The sequence below is a fragment of the Mus caroli genome, chromosome 2, assembly GCF_900094665.2.
Source record: "Mus caroli chromosome 2, CAROLI_EIJ_v1.1, whole genome shotgun sequence".
In the NCBI taxonomy this organism is placed as follows: Eukaryota; Metazoa; Chordata; class Mammalia; order Rodentia; family Muridae; genus Mus; species Mus caroli.
In genome coordinates, this window is record NC_034571.1 from 78,181,882 (window position 1) to 78,206,224 (window position 24,343).

General features: G+C 40.1%; 1 protein-coding gene across 1 annotated transcript in view; it reads left to right on the forward strand.

The window, feature by feature from the left end:
- Fam171b (family with sequence similarity 171 member B) overlaps positions 1–24,050 on the forward strand; it is a 55,818-nt gene extending 31,768 nt beyond the window's left edge. Inside the window, exons 2-8 of the mRNA XM_021156473.2 lie at positions 8,017–8,250; positions 10,081–10,173; positions 12,824–12,979; positions 15,015–15,185; positions 17,197–17,313; positions 18,689–18,812; positions 19,663–24,050. Coding sequence (XP_021012132.1) covers positions 8,017–8,250; positions 10,081–10,173; positions 12,824–12,979; positions 15,015–15,185; positions 17,197–17,313; positions 18,689–18,812; positions 19,663–21,007 — 2,240 coding nt within the window. The 3' untranslated portion in view covers positions 21,008–24,050. The remainder of the gene's footprint in view (positions 1–8,016; positions 8,251–10,080; positions 10,174–12,823; positions 12,980–15,014; positions 15,186–17,196; positions 17,314–18,688; positions 18,813–19,662) is intronic.
- Positions 24,051–24,343: the final 293 nt, after the last annotated feature.

Here is a 24,343-nt window from a genome sequence, read left to right on the forward strand (position 1 = left end):
TGTATTGTAGTGCTAAGAGAGGCCCCCAAGACAAGAGAGCTGGCATAGAGACCCAAGTGAGCCATGTGACCTTGCCCCAAGTTATTTCAGATAGGTGAATAAAGATGCCGACAGCCAATAGTGTGGCAGAAGAGATGTAGACAGGGTTTAGGGTTCCAAGGCTTGGGGTCCGAGGAGAACCATGAGAGGAAAAGGTGGATTAGGAGAGAGAATCTGCCGTGGCTTAAGTGAGTCAGGGCCTTATGTGGCCCTGAGGACTGGCCAATTGGAGTTAAGAGCCGCTCAGATATGTAGTAAGTAACAATTCGGGGTTGTTGATAGGAAAGTAGATTCTAATAACATAAAGAGTAGATATCTGCCCAGCTTTTGTGTTGTTTAAAGCTTATTGTAAATAAAAAGTGTGTGTGTGTGTGTGTTTTATCCAGAAATGAAATGGTCAAAGGCAGGGTAAACATTTTAAGATTAAAAATTTCTACAACAACAAGGTTTATTATAGATCTGTGGGGGAGCATAGACTAAGGCAGAGTCAGCTAGAAGAGTCCAGGGTGGATGTGACAAGACTGAGCTGGGCCATGTGGGGAGGAGGGGCGGAAAATGGGAGAGCAAAGGCCCCTGGTGCAGCAGTCAAGATACCAACCCAAAGGTGCAAAGAGAAAGGTAACCAAAATGGATTAAATAGGAAAGGGCAGTGGGGGAAGAGCAGCCCAACCCCTGGACTGGAGAAGTTTAGGATAGGGGCAGGCTGTGCTAGCAAGGAGCGCTCATAACAGGTAGGGATTGAGGGATATAGGGAGAACCTGGTGGCCAGGTCTGCTGTTAAATAGGAATCTCAGCCATTTGTCCCAGGTTTGAAACTTTACACATAGGTTTTATAAAAGTTGTTTGTCTTAGTCACAGATACAATTGCTGTGATAAAACACTATGACCAAGGCAACCTGAGGAGGAAAGGGTTTATTTGGTTTATGCTTCCATATCTTCCTCAAAGGAAGTTAGGAGAGGAACTCAAACACGGTAGGAATCTGGAGGCAGGGACTGACATAGAGACCTTGGAGGGATGCAGTTTATTGGCTTGCTCTTCATGGCTTTCATAGCCTGCTTTTTTTTTTTTTTTAACCATTCCACCACTGTTTTAATTTAACTCTGAATTTAGTCTTGGAAAAGGGGGCAGGAGTGGGTGAGTGAGGGCGAGTGAGCGGATGGGCAGGCGGGCGGGCGGGCGGGTGAGTGGCCGGTGGGCAGTGGCAGCGAGCACAGAAAACAACAACAAACCCCAAGTGGTAGAGTGTTTTAAAAATGAGACCTAAATGGGGTGGAACTGAGGTCACCGTCACCCTCCGCTTCCACCGTGCTTAGATCATAGCCTGCTTTCTTAAACGACCCAGGACCATCAGCTCAGGGTAGTGTCATCACAATGGACTAGGCTCTCCCACATCAATCACTAATTAAGAAAATGTCCTACAGCCCAATCTTATAGAGGAAGTTTCTCAATCAAGGCTCCTTCCTCTCTGATGACTCTGGCTTGTGTCAAGTTGATAGAAAGCTAGCCAGCAGAGTGTATATTTGGTCTTGGGTAGTGGCTAGTGATCCATTTATGTAGCAGCATAGAGGAGGATGCTGCAAAGTTTTTCTGTAAAATTTTAGATAGTAGGTAAGTTAGTCTTTGCAGGCCTTGACAACTGTCACTAAGACAGCTGTCAAGTGTCCAAGTATAGGGAAGGTAGCCATAGATTCATAGACCAATGAGCTTGACTGAGTTACAAGAAAAAATTTTTTTCTTTTAATACCATCAAGCAGAGGGTGAGAGTTATTGGGTAGGCTCCGGTTTGCTAGATCGTGGAAGAGCAGGATTAGAAGGAAATAGGTTGCAGGGGAAGGTGGTGGCAGATGCCAGAGGATTTTGGATGCTAGCCTTGAGCTGGGAATCAATATCCTCTTTAATGAAACCAAGCCTGATATGTCTCTGCTCAAAGTTATAAATACATAGACTTTTAAATTGAACCAGATGTTTTCTATTTATACTTTAAGATGGGTGTATGCCCAGCTATAAATTAAGACATTTCTGTGACTGAATATTAAATGTATTAAAGTGTTATACGGAGAGCAAGTGAGACCTCCGAGTGCCCCCACTAAAGTCCGAGTTGGGTCAGCCACAGAAACTTGGCATCTTTGGCGTTCTTACTGTAACTGCTCCTTAGGAAGAGACCAAAAGTTCAGATCCTAGAGAAAACCGGAGTATGCTTGGCCAGGCCCTCAAGGTCTCTGAACTCAAAATGTCAATGTGCTCCTTGTTTAAAATACCAGTGTGAGCTGATTCCAAAGGGAAATATTCAATCCCTATCTTGACTACTTGTAGTGATATCAACTCTGATGTAACTTTGGCTCAGCTTCATGGAGCTTTATGTAGGGTGCTGTAGAAGGTGCTTTCCTATGTTTTGGAATTGCTTTTTCTTCCACTATTATCAGAAATTCTGCAGTTTTCTGTCCCTCCCATCGTGTTTTCCCTTGCCTAAACTTTCCCAAAGCTCTATTGATGTTTTTATCCCTATCACTAGCCCAGGGCTAGTGTGAACCGAAGTCAGCGGTAACTGAGCATTTGTTGAGTGAATTCATAGGGAGTAAACATTTGTCCTTATTCAGAACAAATGTTTTAAAACTGTATTTCTGTGCTCTTCACTGCTGCCTACTTTTTGTTGAGACATAGTCTTCTATAAAGTCTTTTGAATTTATTTCCTTAAAGTATTTACTATTCGATTTCTAAAAGCTTTTATTTTGGCATTATATTTCTGGAAAACATTGCACTATGAAAGTATTGTAGATGCTTGCTTACAATGTAATGGGAAAAATGTAGGCTGGTTTTTATACTAGAGAAATCTGGACCTTCAGTGGTGTTGTCTGTGCAGTTGTAACCTATTGGAAACGACACAATGAGGTGGTGCCAGATTCTCTCAGAAAGCAGTGGGCTTGTAATTCTTCCTCCCTCCCACAGCAAGATGTTAGCGTCACCCTAATATATACCTATAAGTATTTTTAAAAGTCCTTTTCAGAACCTGAGTTCCCTACCCCTGTAGCATAGGAAACTGTTTTTTTTTTTAAAGGACATTTCTTTATACCGATGTAATATTCAATGAGTTTTGTTGATCCACACAACTTAATACCCACGATAGGTAGTAATCAGTACTCCCAGGACATAGCTCATCACTATGCATTTTTATTTTAGTTTTTTAGCCCCCAGCATTTAAATTATATGTTTCCTAGCTCAGTTAAAATCATTTGTTATTAGACCATTTTAAAACTAATCGTGACATATTGAAAAGAAGATTGTGTGGGCGTGATATAATGATTATAATTAAGTGACAGAGAAAATAACACACCTACAGAAAGATGAATAAACAATGGAGAAAAGAAGATAGATCATGGAGACAATTGCATTGCTGGTTGAAAATTATATATATTTAACCAAGAGGGATCTGCTTCATGTGATGGCAAATCCTTTTTGTTGGGAGTGGGGAAGGGGATGTGTCTGTGGATATGTAGTGCTTCTGGCTGCCAATGTTGCTTGCTTCATCTGCTGCCCTGGGGAAGTCAGAGCATCCTGTTTAAGTCAAGGGCAGGTAATTCTTTATAACTTAAACTTCTTTTATATTTTAAAATTCTTTTGTAACCTTTGAATTGCTTTGACCAGACTTTTCAAGCTTTCAGCCAAGATTTTGTTTGTTTTTCTTTTTCTTCTTTCCAAAATGTTTTATACTGGGGTAAGAGATAAACCATGTTCAAGGATTAGGCAAAGACTCCAATTTAACCAATGATTGGATTTTAAACATTGGTGGGGAGGAGATACATCAGTTAATGTGATGAAGCTCACAGCTAAGGAATAATGTGGGACAAAGAGCATAGGAGGTGGTATGTGAGGGACTTACTAGCTTATTTTCTCCTTGCCTTAACATTAAGAGAGACCTTTCAGGTTTGCCAAATAGGATAACGTGTAGTTCCAGCAATGAACCCTGTGTGTGTATATATGTATATATGTCTGTGTGTGTATATGTGAGTATGAATGTCTGTATGTGAGTGTGTGTGTGTGTGTTTGTGTGAGTGTCTGTATTTGAGTGTGTGTGTGTGTTTGCATGTTTGTGAGTGTATGTGCATCAGAAAATGGCCATATTTTAGGTGGAATCTGGGAGGAAACAATTACAAGAGCCAAGTTAGTCTTTTTCCAAGTTAGACTGGAGAGGAATTTGCTGGCCGGGCCTCTGTGTTCCCTAAGCTTTGTAGTGATTGGCAGTGTAGCTGCAGGGGTTGTCACCAGGGAGGAGTTGTAGTGTTGATGATCCTTTCTCCTCTGAGTAGGTTTTGTTTTTGTTTGTTTTTTTGTTTTTGTTTTTGTTTTTTGGAGACAGGGTTTCTCTGTGTAGCGCTGGCTGTCCTGGAACTCACTATGTAGATCAGGCTGTCCTTGAACTCAGAAATCCACCTGTCTCTGCCTCCCAAGTGCTGGGCAAATTTATAGCACACTCTTGGGGAGTGGTTGTTTTAAATCATTTTATCAGTCAAGGCCAGCATCGGGTCATCTGGAGCCAGTGTTCTTTATTTTGCTGTCTGTTCTACAAGCTTAGAGCAATTATTTTATCCAGTTATTTTGTGAATTTCCGTTAGAATCTTATTCACACATTGGGATATTTTAATCCAAAGGCTCTGAGAATTTTTCAGACTGCTGTTTGAAGCACATGAATTAGTCAAAACCCTCTTTTGGTCTTATTAGTATGGCCAGGAAGGAACTATTTAAAGTATATATTTTGCTACAAGTACAGGTATCAAATTTATTAGGAAATTCCTTTGACTTTTGGCTTTACTGAGGAGGTTTTGTTTTATTTTTTCCTGTTTTTTTTTTTTTATTTAATATTACTCTCCCTTCCTTTGTTTTATACAAAACAAAGTGGCCTATCAATTAAACACATATGTATAATTGTATTCGGTAACATTTAATGTATGTGTTTTAGGAGCAAACATTTAATATATGTGTTTTCTAGTGCAGTCTCAGAACTGTGAGCCTGTGTGCCTCCATTTCTGTTTAAGGTACTAGAGGTTTGGTGGCTGACTCAGTAGGAGCTGCGTGTCCTCTCTACTTAGATGTTTTGTAGGACTAAACCCATTCAACTACATTTAGTCTAAGAACCAATGTGCCGTGCACACAACAATATCTTGCTTATGCAAGAGTTATAGTTCCCATTTAAGTTGGAAAACATCAGCCCAGAGAGCCTTAAATCCACACAGAGAACTAGAGGCACCCAGGGAGTGGGTGAATATGGGAGGACGCAGTCTTCCCCCAGGAAAGAGCACATGGATATTAAGTAAAAGGTTACTTAATACTAAATGCTCATCCCTGAAAATGAATACAGGTAACATTATACACACTGACTGGGTTGTATACACACACACCACTCATGTGTACGTGTGTGTGTGTGCATGTAACAACAATAAATGATGAAAAAGGACTAGGAAGTTGAAAGAGAAGGGGGTATATTGGAAGATTTGGAGAGAGGAAAGGAAAAAAAGAAATGATGTAATTATATTATAATATGAAAAAAAAGAAATAACTTTTTAAGAAATTGGAAACCATGATTTGGTGTGCTTGCATGTGCATGTGTGCGCATGTACACACATGGCCAAGGGGTACTTTATTTTTCTATTTAGTTGGTGTACTGACTATTTTTGTGTCAACTTGACACAGCTGGAGTTATCACAGAGAAAGGAGCTTCAGTTGAGGAAATGCCTCCATGAGATCCAACTGTAAGGCATTTTCTCAATTAGTGATCAAGGGGGAAAGGCCCCTTGTGGGTGGGACCATCCCTGGGCTGGTAGTCTTGGGTTCTATAAGAGAGTAGGCTGAGCAAGCCAGGGGAAGCAAGCCAATAAAGAACATCCCTCCATGGCCTCTGCATCAGCTCCTGCTTCCTGACCTGCTTGAGTTCCAGTCCTGACTTCCTTGGTGATGAACAGCAGCATGGAAGTGTAAGCCAAATAAACCCTTTCCTCCCCAATTTGCTTCTTGGTCATGGTGTTTGTGCAGGAATAGAAACCCTGACTAAGACAAATTGGTACCAGCAGAGTGGGGTATTCCTGTGACAACCTGACCATGTTTTGGGGAGGACTGTGGAAGGACTTTGGAACTTTGGGCCTGCTTGTGGACGTTGTACATCGTGGTGCGGAGCCTAGTGCGCACCACGATGTACAACGTCCACAAGCAGAGTCCTGACTTCCTTGGTGATGAACAGCAGCATGGAAGTGTAAGCCAAATAAACCCTTTCCTCCCCAATTTGCTTCTTGGTCATGGTGTTTGTGCAGGAATAGAAACCCTGACTAAGACAAATTGGTACCAGCAGAGTGGGGTATTCCTGTGACAACCTGACCATGTTTTGGGGAGGACTGTGGAAGGACTTTGGAACTTTGGGCTTGAAGATCCATTTGTTGTTAAGAGCTTTGTCTGCTTGTGGACGTTGTACATCGTGGTGCGGAGCCTAGTGCGCACCACGATGTACAACGTCCACAAGCAGCCTCCATGGCCTCTGCATCAGCTCCTGCTTCCTGACCTGCTTGAGTTCCAGTCCTGACTTCCTTGGTGATGAACAGCAGCATGGAAGTGTAAGCCAAATAAACCCTTTCCTCCCCAATTTGCTTCTTGGTCATGGTGTTTGTGCAGGAATAGAAACCCTGACTAAGACAGTTGGTATTAGGAATTAAAGTTCTCAATGGTGATTACAATAATGAATTTTTTGAGATTTAATAGTAGTGTGACATTTAATGTCATATTTGATCTCTAGAGAGGATCAGAACTATTTTGCTTTTCAGTCTGCTGAACTGCACCTTCCCAAGGACAGAGTGATTGTTCGTTAGCCCTGTTTATATTTAAAACGATCCCCAAACACTTTAAGGTGTGGATTAGCAAAGTTGGAATAAGCGGGCCTGAGGGTGACTGGTTAGCAGTGGTGTGGTAGTTAACAGTAAGTAGGAATTTTCCTTTTACCTGACATGTTTTTTTTTTTTCACAAAATGATGTTTAATAAAAATGCGTTTATTTATGCAAATAAATGGCAGTCCTTAAGGAGATATTTACAAAAGCACTGTAATGGATGTGGTGTGGCTTTCAAACTGCAGAAAAAATTATTACTAATAATCATAATGGCCAAACATATATTTGCACTAACTTCATTTTGTTAACTTAAAGCACTTGCTATTCTCCCAGGGGTCCCCGAGTTGCATTTAAGGGTGACAGACTTGTGGTCACATATCTGAGGGAGGGATGGCATAGTGGATCTCGACTGGCTCCAGAGCCCACTTACAGGGAAAACTAAAATGTCTTTGGCTAAGATGTTGTGGTACTTCCTCACAAAGGCATCTCCAAGTTCTTTGTTTTTTGTTTGTTTTGCCAGATAGCATGGGGGTAAATCCCAGTTGAATACACAGATCGGTACTTGATGAGACCAGAGGGTTCATAGAGCTGATTCTAATTTTCATTGTCTTCACTTTAGATCAGTATGAAATCTTAGGTAGATAAGAAAAAAATTAAATATATTTTCAGAAAGGTTTCTGTATGATATTTCATATAGTAAAAACAGCAACACATTCCTTGCCTTCAAGCCAACAAAAAAAATCAAGGAGCTCTCTGTGAAAGGGTGTGTTGAATTGGTGTTAAAACTCTGTAAGTTAAAAGCAGACAAAGTAAAAATGTGTTTTCCACAAGAGCAGTTCACTGTTCCCCCTTTAAATGGCAAAAATTAGAATAATAGTAGTGTGCTTACTAATAATAAATATTCTATTTTATTTTGATTTAGGAAGAATAATGCATTTGTTGGATTATTTTTACCATTTTGAACAGCCGTTAATATATACATTCTAAAAGTTAAAAAAAAAAGTTTTGTCTTGTTCTTTGGAAGTATTAAATAACATCTTAATGTGCAGATGGCATTCATTTTTAAGTTCGACCTGATTGAGTTTCTGTTCATTTGCTTGTTTGTTTTCCAGTGTCTGTATTTATGCTGAAAGTCCAGGTCAATGACATCATCAGTCGCCAGTATCTGAGCCAAGCCGTTGTGGAGGTGTTTGTCAACTACTCGAAGACGAATTCTACAGTCACCAGAAGCAATGGAGCAGTATTGATAAAAGTACCCTACCAGTTAGGACTCAGCTTAACCATCGTTGCTTACAAAGATGGCTACGTCTTGACATCTCTGCCGTGGAAAACTGGAAGGATGCCGAGTAAGTACTTCAGTGGTGTTCTGCATTCACGAATGCAGACGATTTCTTTCCATCTGTTGGAGGGAAATTTGTTAAGCTGAAAATGAGAACACCTAGGAGAGATCCATATACTGTGCTGAGAAGGAAAGGAAAATTCGTAGAAAGGAAAAGTTTGTCTGTTTCAGATGTTAGAACAAAACACTGCAAGCGAGATGGCTTGTAAATATCAGCGATTCCATACAGTTCTGGAGTCAGGGGAAACCACGATTGAAATGCCAGCGAGCTCACTGCTGAGAGCTTGCTGACTGGAGAGCTTCTTCCCCTTTTACAGATGTTGCCTTCACACTTTGTCCTCACATGGTGGAAAGAGCTTTGGGGGTGTTTGTAAGACAGTCTGATTTCATTGATGAGGCCTCTGCTTTCTTATCTCATTACTCCCAAAATCCCACTTTTTTTTTTTTTAACACGATAGCTTTCTTTGGTGGTGAAATTTAGGTTGACACAAGTCCTGGGATCATAACAGTCATGAAGGCACTTACTTCATCTCCACAGAGGCGTGCACACTGCCTGTGGTAATTATCCTTCCCTGCATACCCTTCTTTGGTGAGGGTTGAGTGAGCCACTGATACTGGGTGTAGCGATATGTCATTGGCAGTCATGGTGTCGCTATGTTCCAGTAGCCGAATGATCATAGGTTTTCCTTATGGCCCATGATCTGTTTAGCCTCAGGTTCACGGTCACCTTAGCAATGTCAGGTATGGGTTCCACTTCATGGAAAGACCCTTAACTTCAATAAAGTGACTGGTTAGTCCAGTAATATTTGTGGCACCATTATAGCAGTCTGTCTTGCAGACAAGTCAGTGCTGGAGGTCTCAGGGTGTGTAGCTGGGTGGTACTAATGATTACCCCTCTCCCCTAGTCCTGTGCAGGGTACTTTCCAGCATCATGAGTCATAGTCCGTATGGGTAAAGCTTCTACTTGACCATCAGCTTGGTTTCTCTGTGTTCAATGACATAAGTGGGTGATATCTCCAGAAACAGGGCTTTTACCATTAGGATGTGACAGTAACTAGTAGCCTTGGCAACAACCTGTGATGTTGGGGATGGGGATTTATGGGACCTCTTTGTCCAATGAATCCACAAGATGTAACCCATTCCTGGGGCTGAGGGGTTTAATTAGTGACATAAAATGTCTAGTTGGGGTGTTGTCTTTCCCATTATATGATGATTCACTTACATTTCTTTCATAGATATGTTTTAGGAAGCTTCTGCATTTCTACATAGCTTTGAAAAGGCCTCAGTATCAGTGTCCCTCCTCATAGTACCTCCTGTACTCCACGCTCTCACCCATCCCCCATCTAATACTATTCTAGATTCCCCCCTTATCTCTTTGTACTTCATTCTACTTCCCTTTCATTGGAATGTCACATCCTCTGCCTTGGACCCTTACTAGGTACCTAGCCTCTGTGATTATTTTAATTGGAGCACATACATATAAAAAGCTTTAAATCTAACATGCATATGGTATGTATCTTTCTGGCTCTGGGTTACCTCACTCAGGATGATCGTTTCTAGCTCGCTCTAGCACTTTATTTGCAAGTTTCATTTTTCTTAATAACAGAATAATAGTTCATGGCGTCAATGTACCATTTCTTCATTATCCATCCATCAGTTGGTGGACAGCCAAGCTGTTTCCGACTTCTGGCTGTTAGGAACAGAGCAGCAGTGAACATGGATGAGCAAGAGTCTCTGTGGTAGGATATAGAGTCCTTTGAGACACACTGCGACAGAACGATGCCTGCCTCGGTTTCCCCTGCATTAAACACTTTGATTGTGTTGTCCTGTTTCACAGTATATTCTTCAGTTACACTTTCACTGTTCCCGCAAAGCCAAGCAAATATATGGCTCTTTGAAGACACCGTTTTGATTACAGGAAAATTAGCTGGTAAGTGTACTACTCCCTGACTGAGGACATTCTAGGGTGATTATTTTATAAGAGAATCAGGGCTGATTGTAACTTGGCGAAAGTCCAAGTTGGGAGCTTGATGGTAAGCTGACCAAAACTACTTTCTTATTATAAAATTGCATTTTTGTGTATTAGACATTATCTTTAGCATGCACTAAACATGGGGCTTGAGGATGCGAGGAAATAGTGAAAATGTCTGTCTGTCTTCTCCGTGTCTCCTCTCCCTGGGCCTTTCATGGCTGGTGTGATAGTGATAAGGTCAGAACCTGTTTCTCCCATCTCCAGGATTCTTAACTGTGCCCTGTTCCCTCCTGTTCCTCCATGGTGAATGTGGCTGCCAATGTGGGAGAGGCCTGTGACTGGGGAGTCTAGGATCTTCTAGGCAGTCCTCATGGGGGTACTTGGTACTTGAAGTCCACAAGAAAGAGTGCTAAAAGCCCCTTTATCTCCATGCGTCCCTTAATTGGTGCTTAGGAGCTCAGTCATTGTACTTCTCTTTTGATACGTATTACATAATCCTTTATGAATTACTACTACTTGTTTGATTTGTATTGGTAAGTTAGTGTTCAGCTCTAACGTAATGGACATAACTAGAAGGCAGGAAGTCCTCATGAAGAAGTCCGTCAGGAAAGGCATGGCCTAAAGAACTGCTTCTGAAAATTCACATTTAGAAGCTAATCTATGCATTTCTGATGGATTAAATAAGAAAACTTAACAGTACTCAAGTTAGGACTTGAATTTGGGGTTAATTGATCTTGGAGTGACTTACTACGTAAGGCTGTAGAGCCTCTTTCCCTAGATGTTAAAGCATTTGGGACTCATGAGTTTGACATGGAGTTGTGTGTAGAGATTAGACAGTCAACAGGAGGCTCATGGCTACAGAGAGGCCTCGTTTCCTGCTTCTGGGACTTTAATGAAACCAGATGCAGATGTTTCTGATGTTGCCACGTCTCTCCATAAAGTACCCACTTCCCTTCTTAACACTCATAAGGTACTCTGTTAAGAAAGCATTTGGTTTATATAATACATGTGTGTTCAGTATATGCTAATGTATTTGTGGACAAGGGGACAGAGAAAATTAGAAACCTTTCTGAGGAAATGCAGATAATTTACACAGAATGCATACTTTGTTACTTGTAAGAAATTTGTATCGCCAGCAGGATTAAGCCACATTATTTTAAATTTTTATTTTTTAGGTTAGCATATAAAGTAGTGCATTTTAACATGATATCTTCATATATAAAGGTCACATAGTTTAACAGAGAATGTCTTACATAGTGTTTTAAGTGATCTGAAAATACAGGATTGTTTCCTCAAATATCTTAACAAAACAATAATGAATATATAATTGTGATGTTTTACTCCAGTGTTTTGCAAGTATTATTTTTCTCTCTTTATGCAAAATCCTAGAAATTGATTTTGAGAATAATGTTACATTATTCTTTTAATAGCATACAAATCTTTAAAATTTGATACATTTTCACCCCAATAACTTAAATGATTTTTTCTGCCTTTATCAGTAATTTTATTAAAAGTCCAAGGTCAAAGGTAATATATCTGGTAATTTTCCATTTTAATTTTGGAGTTGATCCTTGGCTTATTAAATTGTGTTAGTTATGGAAATATCAATATGCCACTGAGTTCTCATTGATAAATGTCAGAAGAGAGTCAGTTCAATACCATTGAAATGAGGTACTATATCTGTCTGGAATCTGGCCTTTGGAAGACTACTAAAAGTTACTGTGTGGCTATCTGATGGAGACACCTACCCATTTCAGTATGTGGCCAAATGACCTGAAGGACAGTTATTTTGGAAGTTGCTGGAAGCCCACTGTAAATTAGCATAAGCCCAAAGGAAACATTTTTCTTTTAAAAGCAGGGTCAACCTCAGGCATGATTTAATCAGAAAGACTCAAGTTGAAACAATTGAAAAATAGTTTTCTCTCTTTCCACTTCTCAACCCTGTGAACATTGCCTCCGTTTTCGTACAAGCTCCCATTTTGGGTTACATGATGGAACCCTGTGAGAGACAAAGCAAACCTCCCATTCTGCGTCCCGGCATGCCATCCCTCATGGGTTGTGCTTGGGACTAGGCCCATTGTTAAGCATGAACAAGATGCTTGATTGGGTTTGGCCCATTCTGACACACACCATCAACCCCACTCCTGTTGTAGACCATACCGGCTGAGGTATGAAAGCCATGAAGACATTCTGGGCAGCAGAGTCGAGCACCTGTAGTCTGGAGATGTTTAGCAATCTAGAGGAAACACGTGTCATGTGCATGCGGTGTACTCTCTTTTCTACAGTCCAGAACTTCTAATTGTTTGTACTACACTGACATCTTTCCCCACAACTTCTGCTTTACACTCAAGTTTCTTACACGTATCCGTGTGCACATCAGTGGCTCATTTGTGGTTCACAGATCGATACTATTGTGGGATAAAAGCACTCATTATGTCAATATATAAAAAGTAAGCTTGTTAGTTCTGAATTTAAGGTAACTATGTGAGATGGTGACACTCAGAAATTATTATAACCACATCCTTTAAAAGAAAATGTCCTGCCCTGTGATGCTGTTTTTAATGTGCATACATTCTCTCCATTTGTTAATGGGATTTCCTTTGTCCAGATGCCAAATCTCAACCAAGTGTTCAGTTTTCCAAAGCCTTCATTAAACTCCCTGGCAACCATCACATCAGTAACGTGACTGGCTATCTCACAGTTCTACAACAGTTTTTAAAGGTGGACAATTTTCTGCCTGCGACTGGAGTCACCTATAAATCAGGTATTCTCTAGTTTTAAAACATGTAATCATATTTCTAAGAAACATTAGCATAAATTTCCTATCAAATAATATTTATGTACATGCTACTACACATTTGATTTTTATTTAAGCTTTACAGGATACATGTTGCTTTTGAGATATTTACTACTAAATTGTTTATAAGCAATTTCCTTTTGTCCAAAGAAGAATAATTAATCTGGGTGTACTGACACACTACTATAATTCCAGCACTCAAGAGGTAGAGGCAGATGGATCTCTCTATGACTTCAAGGCCAGCCTGGTCTACAAAGTTCCAGGACAGCCAGGACTACACAGAGAAACCCTGTTTCAAAAACCAATCCAAAAACCTCCAAAAGAACAATTTCACCAAAGTCTTTGCATACATTATGTCAAATTTATCTAAATGTCCTTTTATTTTAATTCATTAAATTTCATTTGAACTAAAGCAAGTAAGCCAAATAAAAAATTTGTGATTATTGTAAAACTTTTCAAAATAGTTAATGCAGAAATGTTGACATAAATAAATATTCCAGTTTGACTTTCTATGCAATCTTACTAAACTGATGAGAAGTGTTATTTTAAAAGCCAGAGTGAGTGTGCTATTTAACTGATTTCCAAGTTATGTTCACCGAGTGTACAGAGATGGATAAGCTATCATAATTTCAACTGATCTATCTTAGCTGTGTAAAAGCTGCTACCTCATCCAGAGTCGACAGCTTTGGTGTCAGGCCCTTATAATGTAAAAGTTATGGAATTTAATGGAATTGTATTTAATTAATTTAAATTAAAACCACAACCACGTTTGTCACACCTTTTCTAGTATTCTTTGTAAATCTAACTGAAACTCCACTGCTTAAAATTACCCCAGACATCTGTAATTTAGAGTACATCAGTTGTGTCAAAGTTTTGGTTCATTTGGGTAAATCTCAAAATGAGAGTATCAAAAGCGTATCATATAAATAATATATATTTTAAACTATAGATAAAAACTGATGCTATCAGTGTCCCAGCCTGATGAGGCCCACTCTTCTGTCACAAGCCTGTTTCCACTGCACACATCAGTCACTGCTTGAGGGCACTGCATAGTCTATGAAGCAGGCTCAGCCCTTATGCGGGGCGTACAAGAACTGACACATAACACTCCCGTTTCCTTGCTTTAACTAGGGGGCTTAGACTGAAGTTACCTCACTGACTCTCCTTCACAGCTTCCTCCCTTGTGAATCATGCTTCCACTTCATCAGAGATTATTCCCTGGAATTACTGCCCCAATCAGTTCCTGCTTCAGTTATCCCAGAGCCTGTCTAGGAGATCTGACAATCTTCTAGGTGTTAAGTTAGAGCATGTGCAAAATAAAGTCATTCACGGGAACACGGCAACACTGGCTGCCACCCTCGAGCTCATGTTGGCCTGGAGGTGTTCAAGATAAAGCTCATGAGCCTTAGGCAGGGTCACAGTGAGCGTTCCTGTCAAAGCCCTGCTTTAAGCACTTAGAGTCCTGTAAGGGGACTGCTCAGTTTTGTCCAGCCTGGTGCTGCTGGTTGCATGTGTTTCCTGAGTGTGCGATGTTATCAGTGCGCTGGAGGTCTGGACTTTATATAAAAGCCACGTGCTGTTGGCAGCCCCTCTGTTGGAGGCCAGAAGACAGGTTTTGGGAGTCAGCATTCTCGGTCTAACTTCACCCCAGTTACAGGAACCAAACTAAGACAATCAGGCTTGTTCATCAAGTACCTTTACCCTTCAAGCTATCTCACTAGTCTGGAATTTGCTTGGATTGCAGTGTCCTTTAATCAGACAACTCGGAGAGAACTAGATCAACTGATGTATAGACTGATTTGTAAACATTACACTTTTAGCCAACACTTATTCATGAACTATTTTGGAGTTACATTTAAAATCTTTAACGAACATCTAATAGAATAATTATTAGAGTGGATAATGATGATGAAGTAGAGTAAAATAAGTTTTAGAAACATAACAGTTTACTATGTAAATATAAAGTCTGCATATAATTTTAATAAATTCTACTCTCTTTTAGGTTTGGAAAATGTTGAGTTGACTCCTCATGCTGCAATATGTGTGAAAATATATTCTGGAGGAAAAGAATTAAAGGTGGATGGCTCTATCCATGTTTCTCTTCCCCTTCTACATACAAGTAATATAAAAATAGGAGATCGGATACCTGCTTGGACATTTGATATGAATGCAGGTATGGTAGCTAAGAGAAAAATCATTAGGATAGATTTCTTCTGAACATTTGCTTATTTGATTTTAGAGTTTGATATGAGTGTAGGTTTTCACTAACATTATCAATTTGTACAGTTTGTTGAAGGCCATAATTGGCCCCGCTGGGAACGATGAATGTGTTTGAGAGGGGGAAATGATGCTAATACCTCACCTTGGTTGTTTTTCCCTTCTGTAATAAAACGCCCTGACAGCTTAAGGGAAAGGGGGTTTACTTTGGCTTATGGACACGATGGTTATAGTCCACCATGGTGGGGAAGCTACAGTAAGGGAGAGGTTGAGGCAGCTGGTCCCATTGCATCCACAATCACAAAACAGAGAGTGATGAAGGTTGGCGCTTAGCTTGCTTTCTCCTTCTACCCCATTCAGGATCATAGCTCAGTGACTGGTGTCAACCACAGTGGGTATATATGTATTTCTACCTCAATTAACCCTCTCAAGATCATTCCCCACAGGCATGCAAGAGGCAGCCCATGTCCCAAGGCACTTCTAGATCTTATCGAATTGACACTTGAGATTAACCATTGTGTACACTGTGTAAAAACAAACAATTCAACATTATTCACCCACGCTGTCTTGTCCTTCTCTAACCTTTTGAGGAAGAAATCATTTAAGATTAAAAAAAAAAATCTATTCCCTCAGGAAATTTTAGTAGGCAGAATGAACTTACTGAAAAGCTTGGTTAAGACCATCAAAAACGTATGCTAATATCATAACAATCAATACTACAAGAGATGGAAGGAGCGGTGATCCCCCTTGACATACCAATTTAATTCACTGCATTTTGCTTTATAGACGACAACTGGGAAGCCCTATCTCCTGTGAAACTTTTTTTAAAAAAAAAATTTTTATTAGGTATTTTCTTCATTTACTTTACCAGTGCTATCCCAAAAGTCACCCATACCCCCACACCCCTACTCCCTTACCCACCCACTCCCACTTCTTGGCCCTGGCTTTCCCCTGTACTGAGGCATATAAAGTTTGCAAGACCAATGGGCCACTCTTCCCACTGATGGCCGACTAGGCCATCTTCTGATGCATATGCAGCTAGAGACACGAATTCCGGGGGGTAATGGTTAGTTCATATTGTTGTTCCACCTATAGGGTTGCAGATCCCTTTAGCTCCTTGGGTACTTACTCTAGCTCCTCCATTGGGGGTCCTGTGATCCATCCAATAGCTGACTGTGAGCATCCACTTCTGTGTTTGCTAGGCCCCGGCATAGTCTCACAAGAGACAGCTATATCTGGGTCCTTTCAGCAAAATCTTGCTAGTGTATGCAATGGTGTCAGCGTTTGGAAACTGATTATGGGATGGATCTCCGGATATGGCAGTCTCTAGATGGTCCATCCTTTCGTCACAGCTCCAAGCTTTGTCTCTGTAACTCCTTCCATGGGTGTTTTGTTCCCAATTCTAAGAAGGGGCACAGTGTCCACACTTTGGTCTTCGTTCTTCTTGAGTTTCATGCAGAACAATGGTTCTTAAAGTGATAAGGCCACAAAACATAGGCTGTAAGTGTTTAGTTACAATCTCAGGACAAGTGACAAATTGCTACCTGTCAAGGAATTGGAATTTATTTCTCTCTTGTTACATGTCTCTCTCTGGTGATTAAACTCCGGGATTCAAGCACTCTACATCTGAGCTTTAAATTAGAATTTTCTTCTGATTTGTTTAAAAAATAATTTATCTTTATTAATTTTATCTAACATCCTTAAAAAGGTATCACAGGGTCCATAAGTTAAGTTTTGTTATAGTGGTTTTAAGTCCTTTGGTCATGGTAAATAATTCATATTATATAACCATGTATGTATTATATTGTATGATATAATATTTAATATTGTCATTACAGATGTTTACTCTCACGGTATTTATAATTTTGAAACCTTCTGTATTCATTACATGACTACCTGCAGCCTACTTTAGTTCTAACGAATAAAACTATAACTAACTGTTGTTTTTCACTTACTTCATGTTTTAGGTGTTTGGGTGCATCATGGCTGGGGAACAGTCAAGGAGCATAACACTCATTTGATTTGGACCTATGATGCACCACATTTGGGCTACTGGATAGCAGCTCCATCCCCAGCCACTATAGGTACTGTAAAAATGAAACAACATCATTTTAAAGAATAATGCACATAGCATGCTGAAGATGATAACAGCCTCCAGCTTAGGCTAAGCATTATCATGTACCAGGTGAATGAAGCCTGACATAGCCCATCCTTTTCTTGTATACACGACCAAAGAATTAAGCTCCATGAACTCTAAGTCTCTTACTGTCATGTCTGATGAATCTATGACGATTGAAGTTTGTTTAAGTATTTTCTAAGTTTTATGTTTTCATGACTAAATTGTTCCCAGCTCAGAGCCTCTGGCTATAAGAACTAGGGACACGTTGAGTGATTACCTAGTAGGTGGAGACTCTTGGGCCTGATATGGATATTTTAAGACTCAGGTTGAAGCATTCTGAGACATGTCAGACGTCAGACATCACATGTCAGAGTGCCTTAGCAAAATACGTGAGCTACATCACATGCTTTGATGCCAAATAAAAGAAAAAGGCTCTTCCTTTTGGAATAGCTTAAACGAAAATTGACCCCAATCTTGGGTCCTCCTCTTCTATGCCTGTATCCTCTGTCTGATCCTAACACAGGGCTATATTTATTGGATAGTACAGAAGATGGTATGGAAAATGAATGAGGAATCTCTTCTATTAATAATAATAATGATAATAATAATAATAATAATAATTATTATTATTATTATTTTACCAGCATTTACATGGGAAGAATTTATTGGTCCCAAGTAACACTCCAAACAGCAAACAGATGCTATCAACCTATATCCATATGTAGCTTCAAACATTTGTGGCAAACATTTTCTTTAAGGTTGCTTTCAACATATTGACTACTTTCAGAAAAATGAATAACACAATGAATATATATTATTCTGTGTCAGGGGCATGGAAGAGCCACCAAGGAGAGACAGGGAAAATGATCTGAGACTAAAGCTATGCATTTAGTTTATTTTGTTAAAGTAAATTACATGGGAATTTCAAGACATAGTGAGACTGGTTACACTGTAACTAATCTCTTAAAGATAAGTTAAATGGAAACAGGCCGAATACATAGTAGGGAAACAGATTGAATACATAATTTTAAATGATCTCAAAGCATGGTATTAACTAGGATACAATATCATGCAAAAGGTTAAGTTTCAGGAGGCAAGTGGTCTTTTGGAAAAAGCTATTTCCATAGTCAGGTAGAATTCACTAGTCAAAGAAGGTCAGTTGATGAACACCATGGGGCACGGAAGATGTACTTCATTCATAGAAATCCACCACAGGAAGGAAACAAACCAATAGACGTGAACACACATACTCAGTCTGTCTCGTCCAGGGTGAAACAAAACTGAAAATCTAGCCCAAAATAATATGTTCCGTTTTTCTGTGCTTCCATTGACTCATGCAGATTTTGGCATAAATGACGATTTCCAAGACATCACTGCCTACCACACAGTGTTCCTTACAGCCATATTAGGGGGGACGATCGTCATCATCATTGGGTTTTTTGCTTTACTGCTTTGTTATTGCAGGTAAGAACAGCAGTAACCTGTATGTGTAAACAAAGAGCCGTCAAATGATCGTATCTTTTCAGTCTGTTATGCACATCATAAAGTTCATTTATAGAAATAACTGTTTAGGACCTGGAGAGATGCCTGAGTGGTTAAAAAACACTTGCTCTTACTGAAGCTGCAAGCACAGTGCCTGCATGGGTCTGCACCAGGTCTTCTGCATGTATGTTATGGCTGTTACCCTGGTGGTTCTGTGGAACTTTTAAGAGTGGAAACTTTGGGTGTGTCTCTGACTCTGGTGCCTGCTCTTGGGACTCTTTTCCTCCTGTTGGTTTCCATTGTCCAGCCTCCATTTGAGGGCTTTTGCCTTGTCTTACTGTATCTTGTTTTGTCATGTTTGGTTATTGTCTCTTGGAGGCCTGCTATTTTCTGAAGAGGAGACATAGGGGGAGTGGATCTTTTCCAGGGATGGGAGCTGGAACGGAGACAGGAGGATTGGAGGGAGGAGAAACTGTGGTGGAATGTACTGTATGAGAGAAGAATCTATTTTCAACAACAACAACAACAACAACAACAACAACAAAAAGCCCACTTGCTCTTCCAAAGGACCTGAGTTCTGAGCCCAGGACTCATATCTGTCTGTAACTCCAACTCTAGGGCTCAGGCATGCACATATATACACATGAATAAAAATTTAAAAATTTCAAAGAAATAAATTGCTTAGAGTCCAGTATATGTAGATTGAAAAGCAAAACGAATCTATCCTAATAACACCATCAGATATGCATTTGCATATTTTGGTATACTTTTCTTTGATGAAACTTATAGATTGTAAACTTTAAATATCTTTTGCTTTTTTTTTCTATTCTAGGGGAAAATGTGCAACACCACAGAAAAGAGAAAGAAATATCACGAAGCTTGAGATCCTCAAGAGAGATCAGACAACCTCAACAACACACATAAATCATATCAGTTCAGTCAAAACTGCATTAAAAGCTGAAGATAAACCACAGTTGTTCAATGCCAAAACTTCCTCCTACAGTCCCCAGAGAAAGGAAACCACAAAAACGGAGGCAGAAGAAAGAATTTCCATGGTGAAAACTCGGGACAACTTTAAAATCTACAATGAAGACGTTTCCTTTCTGTCAGTCAATCACAATAATTATTCAAGAAACCCAACACAGTCTTTGGAGCCCAGTATGGGGAGCAAACAGCCTAAGCATATTAACAACAATCTCTCCCCGTCGCTAGGTGATGCTCAAGAGGAAAAGAGATACCTTACAGGGACTGAAGAGGTCTATGGGCGGTCCCACATTCCAGAGCAGCTCATGCACATCTACAGCCAGCCTATTGCCATCCTTCAGACATCAGACCTTTTCTCCATGCCAGAGCAGTTACATGCCGCTAAGTCTGCCACTTTACCAAGAAAGGGACAATTGGTCTATGGCCAATTGATGGAACCAGTGAACAGAGAGAACTTTACACAAACATTGCCCAAAATGCCGATGCATTCTCACGTCCAGGCCCCAGATGCCAGAGAAGAAGACATTGTACTTGAAGGTCAGCAGAGCTTGCCATCCCAGACCTCAGATTGGAGCCGATATTCCAACAGCTTGCTGGAGTCTGTGTCTGTTCCTGGAACTCTAAATGAAGCTGTTGTGATGACCCCCTTTTCATCGGAACTTCAAGGAATTTCAGAGCAGACCCTCCTGGAGCTGTCCAAAGGCAAGCCTCCGCATCCCAGGGCTTGGTTTGTGTCTCTTGATGGAAAGCCTGTGGCCCAAGTGAGACACTCCTTTATAGACCTGAAAAAAGGCAAGAGAACCCAGAGCAATGATACGAGTCTAGACTCTGGGGTGGATATGAATGAGCATCAGTCAAGCAGAAAGCTGGAGAGGGAGAAAACGTTCATCAAGAGCATGCATCAGCCCAAGATCCTTTACCTGGAAGACTTAGACCTGAGCAGCAGTGAGAGTGGAACAACCGTCTGCTCCCCTGAGGATCCCACATTGAGGCACATCTTAGAAGGGGGAAGCGGGGTTATTATCGAGCACCCTGGGGAAGAGTCTCCAGGAAGGAAAAGCACTGTGGAAGATTTTGAAGCCAACACATCCCCCACTAAAAAACGAGGCCGGCCACCGCCACTAGCCAAAAGAGATAGCAAGACTAACATCTGGAAGAAACGAGAGGAACGCCCACTGATTCCCCTAAACTAATTGTGAGAGCTGTGTAGAGCTGTGTATCTCTGTAGTCTTCTGCTTCTTGTAAATTGCAGTGTGAACTTCTTAGGAAGCTGGGACTGAGCAATCTCATGGGCCATAGACACATCTCAAGCAAAGTGGATGGTAAAATAGGAATTCAGAAATCAGAAATGCTTTCTCTGGCCTGTTCCTTTTTTTCCCCCCTATTGTTTTGTTTTTGGGTGATGAAGTTATCACAATGTAAAATAATGTAAAGATGTTATCTGAAAATGTTGCTCAGTTTGCCAACTGGTAATGGCTCTTCAGAATACAGCTGTGAAATGTGCACTACAGTTGCTTTCCAAAATCTTGCCTCTGCCTTGGTCTTAGAAAGGCAGGCAGGTATCTTCTTCATGCCTCATCCTCGTGCAGTGTGACTGTGAAAACGTTTCCTGCCTATGCTTAGAAACAACCTGATAAATGTGTGTATGGATGTTAAAGACCAAACAGCATTTTCTTATTTAAGATTAATGGCTTGTGGGTTGTCGCCACCAATGTAAATCCTGTGCTCCCATAACATGGGCAGGAAGCCCTCGGTTTACTTGAGGAGACCCAATTCTAGTTATTTGGAGATATAGGCTTATAGAGTAAATAAGATATTGACTTGTTATGTAGAAATTTGAGAAATGAAAACTCTGATATTGTCTTTTTATTTCAGATGAAGTGACCTTAGTTGACAGCTGAGAGGAGGCTTTGACTTTTAAGGTTCACGAATCCATAAAGGCTGAAATTGGTTTTTAAGATGTTTTGTCATCTCCCCCATTCCAAATCAGTCGTTTAGAGACTATCAATCTGATTGAAAAATACAAAAATTTGGAATGCCGAAAATGAATAGACTGTGGAGACAAAGGGAAATGGGTATTCTGTATAATCGTGCAGGAAAAGAAAGGCCAGTTTCCAGATATTAAACAAAACAAAACAAAAATCTCCAGGCTTTGTCAACATTGCTAAATGTTGACGCTTTGGAACGATGTTGGAGAAGAACAGTCTGGGATTCCAGGGGACGTGTTCTTCGTCTCCTGAGCCTGTGCAGCCTCACTTGCCAGTGTCAGGCATTTACTACTGTTGTTCTCCCAGCGTGAACTCAGGAGCTGTTTTTAATTACTGGTTCTCCACTCTCCTAAACATAAGAGCTCTCGAGTACCATCAACCATCCTGTTTTATCTAAAGCTTTTCACTAGGACACATTTGTGCAGCAGTTCGCCCTTTTCTTTGGGTGGGAAGAAATGGTTCTTCTCACCCCCTACCTTCTGAGCAAATTCAAGCCACTTAAATATGTTGGAGGAAACTAAAACAGCGACACCCAAATTTTGTAAAACAGTAGATAGATAAGACAATGGAATTCAGCAGCTTTTCTCCCCGAGACAACAGACTTCAGCCGGGTTTTGCTATAATCACTTCTGAAATAACTTATCTGTCTTAACTCTTGGCTTTCTGTATTTAACCCAAAGAATGCAAAGACCTTTGCTATGGTTCTTATATATTACCCCTCTCCATATATGTTTGGGTAACGCTTAGACTTACTACTGGGGGTAGAGTGATACAGCTCACTTTTAGAGGAGGTTTTCTTATTGGCTCTACACAGAAATCAATCATAAGCAGCATGGACATGAACAAAAACCGACTTGGAGAAGTTTAAGGAGTTAGTGCTCTGTGGAAGTGCCTTTGACTAAGACTTGCGTTAGGAGGATTAATAACATCTTTCTTCCGTGTACATTTTGTTAGCCAAATTGAACAGATGTGCAGTTATTAAGAGATATAGACCTAGTGTTTCACGTTGGAACAAGGAATTTTTGCATGTAACATTTTCTTTTGTGTGTTGTTTCTCGAATCCACAAGATACTGATAAACTGTTTCTATTGGAATGAGGTTAGGGATGATATAGTTAAATGCTGCACCCGTTCAACACTTTAAGTGTGTATGTATCCTCACCTTAAAAAGGTTTCATGTCTCAACTGGGCAATGCAATACACATAGAAATGTATGCGTGTATGGCCCAAGTATGCCAGTGACTTCGCTCATTCTTGTCTAAGGGAAATGAGATGAGGTATCCTAAGGGCTTTTATAGAATTTTAATTTCACAAAATACTTTTAAAAACCCACTGCAATGCTGTTTTTGATTGGGAATGTTAGGCAGTATATCTTTCCTAATCAGGGGAATGTGACTTCTCATTTGCGAGCTGTTCACAATTCCTGGTAAAAAGCTAAAGCCATCCACCTTTTCCTAACCCAAGTGATTAAACCAACACTACTCACTACTTTCTTAAATTTTTAAATTGAAAGCCAACGCAGACTTTTGCATATGTAAACTAGAGAATTTTGGTTACAAATTGTTGACATTTGTGGATCCTTTGTACCTAGTTTGGATATATCTTGAAGGCATAGCTATCAGTTAACCGATGAAGTCGTTTACTAAATACAGCACAGCTATGTGCGATTTTGAATACATACAACCTTGAAACTTTATAAAACCCATTTTTATGACTTTCTGCAGGTGAATAGGGATCATGCCCTTTTATAATTCACAGTGTGCCACAAATATCACAAACACTGAGGGATACTAAAGCTCTTCTTTGCTTTGGCAATTACTGTCAGGCCAGTTTCTGTGGATTTGAATCCGCCACTATTACCCATTAGAGTGTTTTAGACATTGGGGGGGGGTATCAAATACTGCCCTTTGAAACTTCCCAGAAAGATAAAGCTCACAACTCCATGTTTATTTCTATGGCTTGAGTTACCCTCTGTGGTGTGCAGACATCATAAAGAGGTCTACTTGGTTTCGACCTCAGATCCAGAGCTGACGTCGTGCCCTCTTGTTCCCAGGCGTTTCCTTGTTCGTTTTCCTTTGTCTTCTTTAATCAGAGAAATCTCATGTTTTGGTGTATTTATTGCTGTTACTGTATTTCTTGAACAGTCTGAAGATTTGTAAAATGTTACAAACAGTTCTTTAAGGATAATAAAATCAATCTAAATGTATACTTGTAGTGTTTAATTTCAAATAAAAGGCAAAGGGTTCCTTCCCAATGTAGTAAATATTTAATCCTCATTACTTTCTATTCATTATGCCCCACAATGACATTAGCCCCTTGTCTATAATAAGACTGATAACCCCTTACTCCTGTGTCTGCAGAATTCCCAGTTTTACTGTTGAAGCTGAGCATAGACAACTAGTTTTCCATCGGATGGGATTCATTGCCTTCACAGGCCATTTTAAAATTATAATTTCTTTTTAATTCTAGGTGGAAAATGATATAAAGCCTTCATACCTCTTTTAAAATGCCCTTTGGGCTTTTGGCCCAGCACTAAGTAATA